Source organism: Pristis pectinata, chromosome 15 (assembly GCF_009764475.1).
Source record: "Pristis pectinata isolate sPriPec2 chromosome 15, sPriPec2.1.pri, whole genome shotgun sequence".
Taxonomy (NCBI): domain Eukaryota; kingdom Metazoa; phylum Chordata; class Chondrichthyes; order Rhinopristiformes; family Pristidae; genus Pristis; species Pristis pectinata.
The window spans coordinates 16,010,346-16,021,360 of record NC_067419.1 but is presented as its reverse complement, the minus strand read 5'-3'; the positions used below and the strand labels follow the sequence as shown (position 1 = coordinate 16,021,360).

Here is an 11,015-nt window from a genome sequence, read left to right as displayed (position 1 = left end):
AACAAAGTCTGATACCCATATATGAACTTTTAAATTGCCATTATATTGTTGGAATAATGGCTTTTTATAATCATTCCCCCCCCCCGCAACGTTTTAGGTGCAGCTTTGAAAACTGATTTTAAATGTGGTCCTAATTTGGTTTGCATATGCAGAAAGATCTGGTATCTATTCCCAACTTGTGAATCTCAACACTGTAGCAGAAAGCATCATAGTTTACAAACAAATGAGAGAAGATTTTTAGACCAGATAAACTGCAGAAAAGTAATTATTTTCTGCTCAGTTTCTAGTTTTGCAACGGATGAAAATTTGCCACAAATGCATTGACATCTCGAACAATCTCCTGATGGTCAATCAGTATAAACTGATGAATGTAAACTAAATATTAAAATACTGAAATAAGCCTTTTGTAGTACTTAAGTGTTGTAGGGTACTAAAATATATACAGTCTCCTTTTGAATTAGAAATACTATTTTGAGTGCAAATTGAGGTATTTGTATTTAGTTCACCACAAAGCCCTTTTGGAGAGGGGGAGGGGATGGCGTTCTCCCTTCAAGTTAGGTTTGATACTACCCTTTATGTGCATGTAATGGCGTTTACTTACGCAACCAGACAGAGACAATAAAAAAGCCTGCAATATTGACTTTGCCGTTTAAATGTGCTGAAAGTCGATGGAGTTCAAAGGTAAAAGTAAAATGGGCGTTAAAGCGAGGAGCTCCAGAGTTTCACCATCTAGCCATACAATGAAAAGTAACAGTAACTGAACAAGAACAGAAGCACTGTCGATCCAAGGTTAGGTGGGGGATGGGAGATGAAATCATATTCATTTCCATGTGCCATGAATAATTCCATAAACCTTTAAAATTGATTCAAAATGTTTTAGCATTTTAACAAAGGATCTGCACCACGTTACTTTTAAGGTAATCAACACGTCATTTAACAGACTGTACGTAGATTCTAAATCTATATTCGTGTTGTATCTTTCCACGCCCTCAACATTAATATGCTTTAGACTTAGAGATCCAATAACTACTAAAGGTAGACAATTTTTATAACGACAGTTACGTCAGCTCGTTTTAAGTAAGGGAATCATCCTTCGTGCGGATTTTCAAACACATTTTTACTTGTGTGAGACTACGTGGCTTTCTAAATCGAGCTGTTGCACCTTTTAGTTAGGTTGCTAACGCGCCAGCACTTCCATCAAATTGTACGATGTTGGAGAGTAAGATTCATTTGTGCTGAAAAGTGAAATAGCTTCTTTTCCCCTCATCAGAAATGTTCGGTCTTGCATTAGTAATTGGGGAATGCAAGTTTCTTATCATCAGTATAACCATTTTTATGGTTTGGCTCATTTCCATCGAATAAGCAGAGAGCTGGAAAAGCAATCGCTTTCGTACATAATTTCTCTTTCTCGCAACTCTGTACTTTACTTAACGCCAAGTCCCGCCTTCGCGCCGCGTTGATTGGCGCAGTGACGTCACACAACACTCCATTTCTGAACGTTCCCGAGCTGCGGCGCAACTTGTGATTGGCTGCGAGCGGTGCCCTTGCTCAGCCCTCACTCACTCTCTGTCATTCTAATTATTTTTTTGTTCTTTAACTGCAACCTACCTCTTCGTTAAACTGCAACTAATGAATCAAACTTGAAAGACAGACCAAAAATGCCAAAGCGTTGGCAATCTAGTCACAAGAATTCTTGTCTGCAAACTAAACATTGAAACACTACAACTTGTTCTTTATTTTCGTTCTTTATTGAAAAAAATGGGTGCGTAACAATGTAATTAAAAGGGACGCGCTTGCGCACACCCGCGATTCAATCAGCCGAAAGAACAGTCACCCGCCTTCAGAAGACGCTGGCGGATTCTGATTGAACAGACGAGCTGTCCATCAAGCGTAGGACGAGATTAAAATACTGAAGTGTTAATTAAGTTGTCTTTATGCAAATTCTCCAGTTCTGCTCTATAAATTTAAATGAGTAAGAATAGATGACGTAATAAATCTGGAAAAACTCATTTCATTTCTCACAGTTTGCTCTCTAAAATATAGTCCATTCACTCCCTCCTCTCCAGTCCGTTGAAAATTCTCCACCATTGTACAACAAAATTCTGTAGGTCAATTTACAAGAAGAATGAAAAGTGCAGTGGATAAACAACACCTCCCTGAACTAGTTACATTGCCTGCATGCTTACCTGCTGGTTAAAACTTTGAAACATTTGAATCAAATTTACACCACAAAGGATTTACTGCATTAAGACTATGAAATACACTTTTGGCACAAATTACAGCCTAATGTGAATAAAGCAAAGAGCTATTACCTTCGGATTATTTGTAAGCACAATTACCAAATTTAAAATAAAACTTTTAAAACGGTCTGAGGGAAAGTACACATTTAGACTCTTAAACACAGAGAATGTCGGGCCAGAAGCAACGTCTAAAGTTAGTTCTAATTTTGTGCAGCTGGTGTAGGATGGTGGCAGTGCGCCTGCGCGGCGCCGTTCCCTGGCAGGGTTCCATTGTTCCATCCGGGTCCTCGGTATTAGCATCGGCAGCCGAGGCACAACTTTTCCTCGAGGCAAAGTGAAATCCAGGCGCGCTCTCGCACCCGCGCAATATAGTCCCCGGCTCTCGCCGTCCGCCCGTTAACGGGGAATTGGCGGCGCCCACGGCGGCGGCTCGGTCGTCGGAGGTCGGGCAGCCCGGTGCTCGGCGCCACGGGCGCGCTCGGCCGTTGGGCTCTTTCCCCCTTCTCTGGGAGAGTTTTGTAAAAAATGGCGTAAAGTGAGTGATGAGTCCTGTGTCCGTACTAGCAAGAGAGGCGAGAACTTGCTTTGCAGACTGTGTATACTTGTTCTTTCGATTGTTTATTGCTGGCTTATTTATTTTTTATATACAGAAATCTGTTTGAGTTTTTAATTATCGCAGACGCGCTCATTCCCTTTCACGCCGACACACGCACACACACACACACAAACAACTAACTTCATTTCGTTTGGATTCAAAGTGTCTGAAAAAGTGCTTTTGAAGTACAGCCATGGAGATGCAAAGCCTTCAAGAGGCACTGAAAGTAGAAATCCAGTGTCACCAGGTAAAAAAAAATCTTTTTACCCTTTATGGTCTTGTGTGTGTGTGTGAGAGAGAGAGGGGGGAGAGAGCGAATCAAACCCGTAGAAAGCTGTGCATTTCTTAACGGTGCTTTGGATTTGAGGGTCAAGCAATGGCAATAACTGCCTTCCGATGTTGTTTGCGTCCAAGATCTTTAACTTTGGGGCGAGTTTTTGGTGGTGGTCGAGTTCAGAGCAACAAGGATTTGGAGTAATATTGCGGTTGGGTTGTGTGTGTGTGTGTGTGTTGAGGAGATTAGTACGAGACTTGAATATTTATGAGATGCTCGAACTGACTCAGTGTTTGCGTGCCTCTTTGTTCCTCCCAATCATGACAACTTGTATTGCTCTTTGACCTTTTTATATTTAGTAAAAAATCATCATAAACATTCTTTCTTTTATCAGAAACTAGTTGCACAGATGAAGCAAGATCCACAGGTAAAATATCAAAATCCTTAAATAATTCTTGTACAATGTGTTCGGGAAGACGATCAGAAACTTTATCAGTGTAGATCTCATTTGGTAGTCAGCATAACTGTAGTGTGTTCTGCATTGTTCAGTAACTGTAAGACTTCATCATGCTAAAACGAGCATTATACTAATTATTTTAGCTTGTATTTACTAATAACATACGCCAATATTTAAAATAAATTATATTTTTCCAGAACGGAGAACTTAAGAAACAGCTGCACGAAAGACAATCCCGAATAACATCTCTTAGTGAGAAACAAGTAAGAAATTGGTTCAGTTCTTGCCCGCTCATTAACGTGTATAGTCATTTAAAATTTGCCGTGACTTTCACTTAAAGTAATCGTGGGGGAAGGGAGGATAGATGGGGCGGGGGGTGTTAACAATGAATATGTAATCTTTCAAGGTAAAACGATTGAATGCCGAAAGCTATATGTATAAAGAATAACTACTTAAGTTAAAATGTTGTTTGGTATGCTGAAATGAGTTTGCTTCTAAATGAAGTTAAGTTGTGGCGTGCGTTTAAGTTGGCAAATTCTGAGGCGTCCATTTTGGATAGGTCGACATATTTTCCAAGTCTAGAAAGAGAAGGGAGATCTGGCAACTATATTGAACATTGTTTACAGCGCCGATTTTTAACGTCAAGTTGCTTATTCAATTCTTGTTGGAACGCTAAAATAATTTGTTTTTGAATTGATATGCTCTTGTTCTGATTGATGTGTGAACGGTCAATTTGGGGCCAGCATCACTTTCATTTTTCTAATCTGTGAATTTAATGAGGGAGGTATTTGCTCGGACTGATTATTTTGGGAGGGATTTAAAAATACCGTAGTGCGTGAATATTGGTATTCGCGAAGGCCGACTTTGTATACTTGGAGTAGTTGATGGAGCTTGGCTTCTAGCGGAGAACCTTGATTATTACAATAGAGAAAAAAATTTCAGCACCACGAACAGATGCCATTGAATGCACAGCTTGCTATGGTTCTGTTCAGCACTCAACTTCTCTGCTTTTTTCTGTATTTTTGCAATAAGATTTTTAAATTCTTCGTTATTGGCCAAAAAACAAACTTTAATTGTCATGAAGAATTTAAAAATATGGACTCTTACTGAGTTTTTGTGAACTCCATTGATTTTGTTTCTTTTGGCATGCAGCATCAAGTTAACACTGCATCTTTAATGTTATTAGAGATCGAGGGGTGCTATATACGGACCATTGGTAGTCCTGTCCGTCGGTTTATTGATTGCTAATTTCAAGTACGACTTTTTTTGTGCCGGGGGGGGGGGGAATGGGTGGTCAGTGGGCAGAGATGAAGCTGGTATATGTGACCCCAGCCATTTATTTATTTATTTATTTATTTTGCCGGTACATTCAATTTCTTAGTGGAAGCTTCCATTTTGTAAGTAAGGGGTGTTGTGTGTTTTCCTAACATGGAGAAAACTATGCAAAGAAGAAATCGCAGTCTGTAGTGGGAGGGGGAAGGGGGACTCATTCATGCTGAACATTCCCATTTTGATCGCTTTGATATTTTGTGGAAGTGGGGGCGAGGGCGGAGGGAGCGTTTAGACTACTGTTTATAATCACCATGTGTGTCAAATCAGTCGTTTGAATTTGCCAAAAATGTCTCCCTCCCCCCAATGGTGAAGGAAGGTATTTTTGTTTTTGATCACTCAGCATTTTTCATGCTGTGGTTAAAATAAGGTATCAAAAGCTCCGTTGTTTCTCCTTTATTCACCACATCATCAAACTTTTTTGTCTAGGTGGAAAGTGTTGAATTATTTGACCAAATACTTATGCTCGTATTTGGAGTTAACTATTTGGATAATAAAAGTGTATGTTGTCACAATAAAATTTATAGTTAACTGTTAAGCACTTTTTGGCACTTAAAACTACTTTTGATGAAGGTGCTAATGATCTCATCGTTTTCTTCACATTGAATCCTGATAAGTATTTGGAAGCTTGGAAAAAGCAAGTCCTAGTAAAGCTTCAGAATTATGATTCATTCAGTTTAAGTTGTTTTTCTGCGCACTGAACATTATTCTGACATTTTGATACCTTGTCTTAAGACTCAGTAAATACACATTTTCATGTATCTCTGTGCTAGAGATTTTACTTAGTTTTAAATATTATAGATCTATTACAAACTAATTTAACACTTGAGTTTCAAGTTTCAGATTTGGTTTAATTGGCTATTTAAAATGTGGCTATCATATTGTTACGAAAAGGCTTATTATGGTTTTTTTCATTTCCCTTTTTTTGAATACATAGAGGTGAAAGATTTTGTGATTTGAATATGATCGGATTTAATTTTAAATTGTGGTGACAGCTTATTGTAATCAAGTATGATAAATTTTGATGCATATGAAAGTGTAGTCAAATGAGAAAGAAAATAGATTTTGATTTAAGGTACAGAAGATAAATAACTGATCAGTTTTTTGCATATGAATATGACTGATGTGAGATGAAATTCTCTCACTTGCTCTCTTGCCCTGCAATCCAGTATTGTAATACAATAGAAATGTAATGGTACATAGTCTGTTGTATTGAATAAAATCAGCTTTTGAATATGTAGAGATCTAGTGTCAGGGTTGTGGTAGGAATGACTATTACAGTAGGCAGAATGTTTGTTTTGGTTAAAATGTAACTTTAACTTGTAGGATTTCTTACACAGCTGCGTGTACAAACAACCTAAGCCATGAAGATCAATGGTGTGCAAAACTGAACAAAATTGAAATTGGGGGACTACAAAATGGGGGTTTGAAGCAGTCAACAAAGTGTAGTTAGCCAAGTTATCACAGTTATACATTTATCTTGCCAGAAAATTAGTGATAATGCAGTCACTGATTTATCACTGTGGACCTAATGGGTTTAAAATAATTTAGTATGTGATTTCCAATCAACACCTGGTCACTGAAATCCTGGGCCTGTATATAATGGTTTAATATAATGAAGCAGCATGATAATGCTGCTTGGTGTCACTGGACTGAGTAGAACATTATTCTTTACGTTGCCTGTTCAGAGCCTGTGTGTGTCTATGTATATAAAAGTAAAATTACTTGTGTTGCACTAGCCTTTGGGACGTATACTGAAGAATGTGATATTTCAACTTTTATAAATATTAGATTTCACATGCAATGAAATGCTGCCAATGTTTCAGTTTTTTCATGACTGCATTTAAGCCACAAGGCTGTTGTAACCTTTCTAGCTGAAAATATTTGCATAATTCTGTGGGTTCACCTACTCCTATTTGGATGAGTATTTGATTTCTATCTTGTATGAAACATTTTTAAAAACCATTTAAAAAAAAATGTTGGTTTAAGCAATATAAATATTTATATTGCTTAAACAAACAAGTGTTAGTAATAATTGACTTCAGTTGACTTAAAATTGCTTTCCAAACTAGAATGGTATAATGTCATTTATTGTACATTTCTTGCCGTAAAAGTATCTTGGCAAGGAGTGCAGTGAAAGCCAAAAGGTGGGGTAACTGCTTTTCCTTGGTCTTTTTCTTGGCAAAATTTCTTAATTGGGTACCTTTCAAGTGCCTGTGGCCAACCTACTATAATTGCCCTTCATTTGTGTGGCTCTTGTTGGGAATTGTCAGGAGGATACACAATGGTCGAGTCTGAAAGTTTTTTTCTAATTGATGTCTGTGTGTTCACTTTCCAGCAGGGGTCACTGGAAAGCAGTTGGAATTGCAACCAACAGAAGTTTCTGTTTTGTTTGCTCAGATGCTGTGTTCAATTTTAATATGGTTAATATTATCTTGTAACAACCATCCGATTTTGCATCGATCAGGCATTTACAAGCAACACTATTTTTCTGCTGAACTAGGATTAGGGATCATCTTAGACCATGAGCACTTTCAGCATTTTATTTAGTTTCGAGCTTGTCTTTTGCTTTAATCAAATGGCAGGAACAGGGATTATTACTCGCAAGTTAAAAGATACTGAAAAGCTTTTCAGGTGATGAAATCTGACCATCCTTTGCTGACTTCTGTATCAGCTGCTTACTTTTGTAAAATAGTAATTTCTAGTATGTTGTATAAAACTGCTGAGGCAGTATAGTTCTGACTGTAACCTTTGACAGCAGCAATGTGAAGAAATATGGTATAAAGCATGCTTTTGTTTAGGTTATATGAAAATATTATGCTAATGAGTGGCATCGGGTTCCCAATGAAATATTTGGTAATTACAGTAAAACAATTTTAGAAAATTATGTAAGTATATGTGTGACTACTGAGCGATACCAATAGATTTTCCCTAATTATTTTCTCAATTAATGGAAAGCTGATAAAATTTAACTATTTTATATGGCTATTTTATTTTCTACCTGTTATTGGGGGGAAAAGTGGCAAATCTAAGTCCAACAAACTTGAATCGTTTTCATTTCTAACAAATATCCTGAACTGCAGAACTTGAATATTATTTATATCCTTAATTACACATGATTATATAACTTAAAAGACCACTTGTACCTGTTGTGAAATAATTCAATTGTGGTCATGTGAACTTTGCGTTTTGGTTAAGGATGCTAAGAATGAAGACTAAGAGGGTTAAGAATGATGAAGAATTAATATTTTTTTAGTAAGTACTTTTCAAAAGTATGTTTCTGATATAGCCTTGCAACTGTCTCTCCTTTCCTTTCATACCCATCCCCAACAAATCTGAGTGCTCAACAGCCAGATGGCAGTTAAGTATATTTTTTTGTTTTTGTCTGCTAGTGCATATGTGTGCTTTATAGTTTCATTTTACAGATAAATTTTTAATTGATTTGAAGACCATGTTTCATTATCCCCATTAAATATAAAAATCACTGAAAGATGAATGATACTTCCACTGGCACTGCAGTGACTAACCAAGTTTTGACAGCACCTCAAATGCACTATGTCTACCACCAAGAAAGGTAAGGGCAGCTGGTACTTGGGAGCATTACTGTTTGCAGTTTCCCCTTAAAGATGCACACCATCCTGAGTTGGAAATATATTGTTATTTTTTCATTGTCATTTGGTCTCTATCCTGGAACTTACTACACATCAAGACTGAGTACATTCTACAGTACCTTGAGAGCAGGGAGCTTGTAGAGGAAATGATGAGAGAGGATTGCAGATAGAAGTGGGAGAAAACTTGGCAGAGTTGGAGAGAGTGGGAGATTTGAGGCTGATAAAATGGGTAATAGGTTGTACTTGGGACCAAACTACAGAATGGGGCATTGTAAGATGGTAATCTCTGGGTTTTTTCCTCAGCAACGTGTATGGTGGCATGGGATATGCAGATTGGGGAGTTGAACATGTGGCTGAAGCAACAATGTGTTTCTATTTTCTGTGACATTTGCTCTTTAAATTTTTTTGTGAAGAAGCTGCCCCATTGGGATAGTCAACATGAACATGGCTGGGACTAGTGTTCTAGTAGAAAGGATAAATTTTGCAGTTGTGAAGGCAAGTAATGAGGGAGTGGGAGTGTGGTGCTTGGGTGAAGAAGCATTTGTAATGAGAGATTTAAATGTGTTTGCTCTAATAGCCATTATAGAGATGTGCTGCAAGATTAACCAAGACTGGTAACTTTATATTCCAGGGTAACTTGGTGGTGTAGAAAGGTAGAAAATGAAACATCTTGGGTGGAGATTAGAAAGCACGATGCAGGGAAATCATTGATGCACCTATAAGTGGCTCTAGGTTTGATAGCATATCAAGAAATGAAGATATGTACCAAAGGTAATGCAGTAGTCATGGGTTCTTAAATATCCACAAATTAGCTAACTCACATTACCAAATATAGTTCTGATGACTGCTTTCAAGACAGACAGTTTCTCAGAATGATATCAAAGGGACATGTTATTTAGATCTGGTCATGTATGATAAAATGGGATTATTTTGTATTTTCAATTGTAAAGGGATCCATTGGGTAAGAATGACTATAACATGATAGAATTTTCCTGTTTTGTTTGAGAGTGACAAACCAAGTATGAAACTAGGATTTTACACTTAAAGGCAGTTATGCAGTCTAATGGGAGAATTGGTTGAGATAGATCAGAAAATTGGGTTAAAGGAAATGATGGTAAATAGTGTCAGATATTGGAAGAATTCTTTCATTATTCTGAACAAAGATTCCACTGTCATAATAAAAAGGCTCCATGGGTAAGGGAATTCATTTGCAGTTAGAGATGTTTCTAAAAAGACTGCCATTAGGCACAAAGAGAAGGCTTGTAAAGTTGTGAAGAATGGTAGACCTGAGGATTTGGAGAATTTTAGAAACAAACCAAGGATGACTAAAATAATTGAGGAAGAATACAGAATATAAGTGTAAAGTCGCAAGAAATAAAAAAACATTGTATGAGCTACAAGTTTGTGAAAAGAAACAATAGCAAAACTAAAGTTTGGTCACTCAGCTGAATTGGAGGAATTAATAATGGGACAAGAAAATAGTGGTTAAACAAATATTTTGCGTCTTACTACACAAAGGAAGCCATTAAAAGTATACAAAAAGTAATAGAGAATGATAGGGAAAAAGGGAGGAACTTAAAAACCATTGTCACTGGAGAAAATACTACTGGCTAAATCTAATTAATGGGGGGAAAGACTGACAAATCCTCTGGATCTTTATGGCTTGAATCCTTTTGGTTCTGAAAGAAGATGCATTGGTTCCGATCTTCCAAGATTCTCCTGTTTAGGAAGTGTCCTGGCAGATTGAAAAATGGCAAATGTAATATCACCATTTTAAAGAAAAGAGAAAATGGGGAAATACAGAGCAGTAAACCACTATTTTCTTATTCCCATTACCAGAATCATTTATTATCACTTGTCATGAAATTTGTTGTTTTGCCGTAGCAGTCCAGTGCAAGCCATTAAAAAAACCAAGTTTAAAAAAAAAAGTGCAAAGGAGAAACAACCAGTTAGAGTTCATGCAGCGTTCAGAAGTCTGATGATGGAGGGGAAGAAGCTGTTTTTAAAATGTTGAGTATGGGTCTTCAGGCTCCTGTACCTCCTCCCCAATGGTAGTAATAAGAAGAGGGCATGTCCCAGATGGTGAAGGTCCTTAATGATGGATGCTGGCTTCTTTAGGCATCACTTCTTGAAGATGTTCTCGATGGGGAGGGTTGTTCCCGTGATGGAGCTGGCTCAATCTACAACCCTCTTTCGATCCTGCACATTGGAGCCTCCATACCAGGTGGCGTTGCAACCAGTCAGAATGCTCTCCACTGTACACCTGTAGAAATTTGTAAGAGTCTTTGGTGACGTACCAAATCTCCTCAAACTCCTAATGAAGTAGAGCCGCATTAATGTCAACAACAATAGATCCTTTGAGATGTTGACACCCAGGAACTTGAATCTTCTCACCCTTTCCACTGCTGACCCCTCAATGAGGAATGGTGTGTGTTCTCCCGACTTCCCCTTTCTGAAGTCCACAATCAATTCCTTGGTCTTGCTGACATTGAGTGCAAGGTTGTTGTTG

At 37.7% G+C, this 11,015-nt stretch overlaps 1 protein-coding gene across 2 annotated transcripts in view; it reads left to right on the top strand.

Annotated features, from left to right (window-relative positions):
• Positions 1 to 2,564: 2,564 nt before the first annotated feature.
• The window catches only part of phf21b (PHD finger protein 21B), a 106,332-nt gene continuing 97,881 nt past the window's right edge, over positions 2,565 to 11,015 (top strand). Inside the window, exons 1-4 of one of the 2 annotated variants that reach the window (XM_052030789.1) lie at positions 2,565 to 2,775; positions 2,999 to 3,082; positions 3,504 to 3,536; positions 3,764 to 3,829. In XM_052030789.1, coding sequence (XP_051886749.1) covers positions 3,029 to 3,082; positions 3,504 to 3,536; positions 3,764 to 3,829 — 153 coding nt within the window. In that variant the 5' untranslated portion in view covers positions 2,565 to 2,775; positions 2,999 to 3,028. Of the gene's footprint in view, positions 3,083 to 3,503; positions 3,537 to 3,763; positions 3,830 to 11,015 lie in introns of both variants that reach the window. The other variant, XM_052030790.1, reaches the window with a different exon arrangement.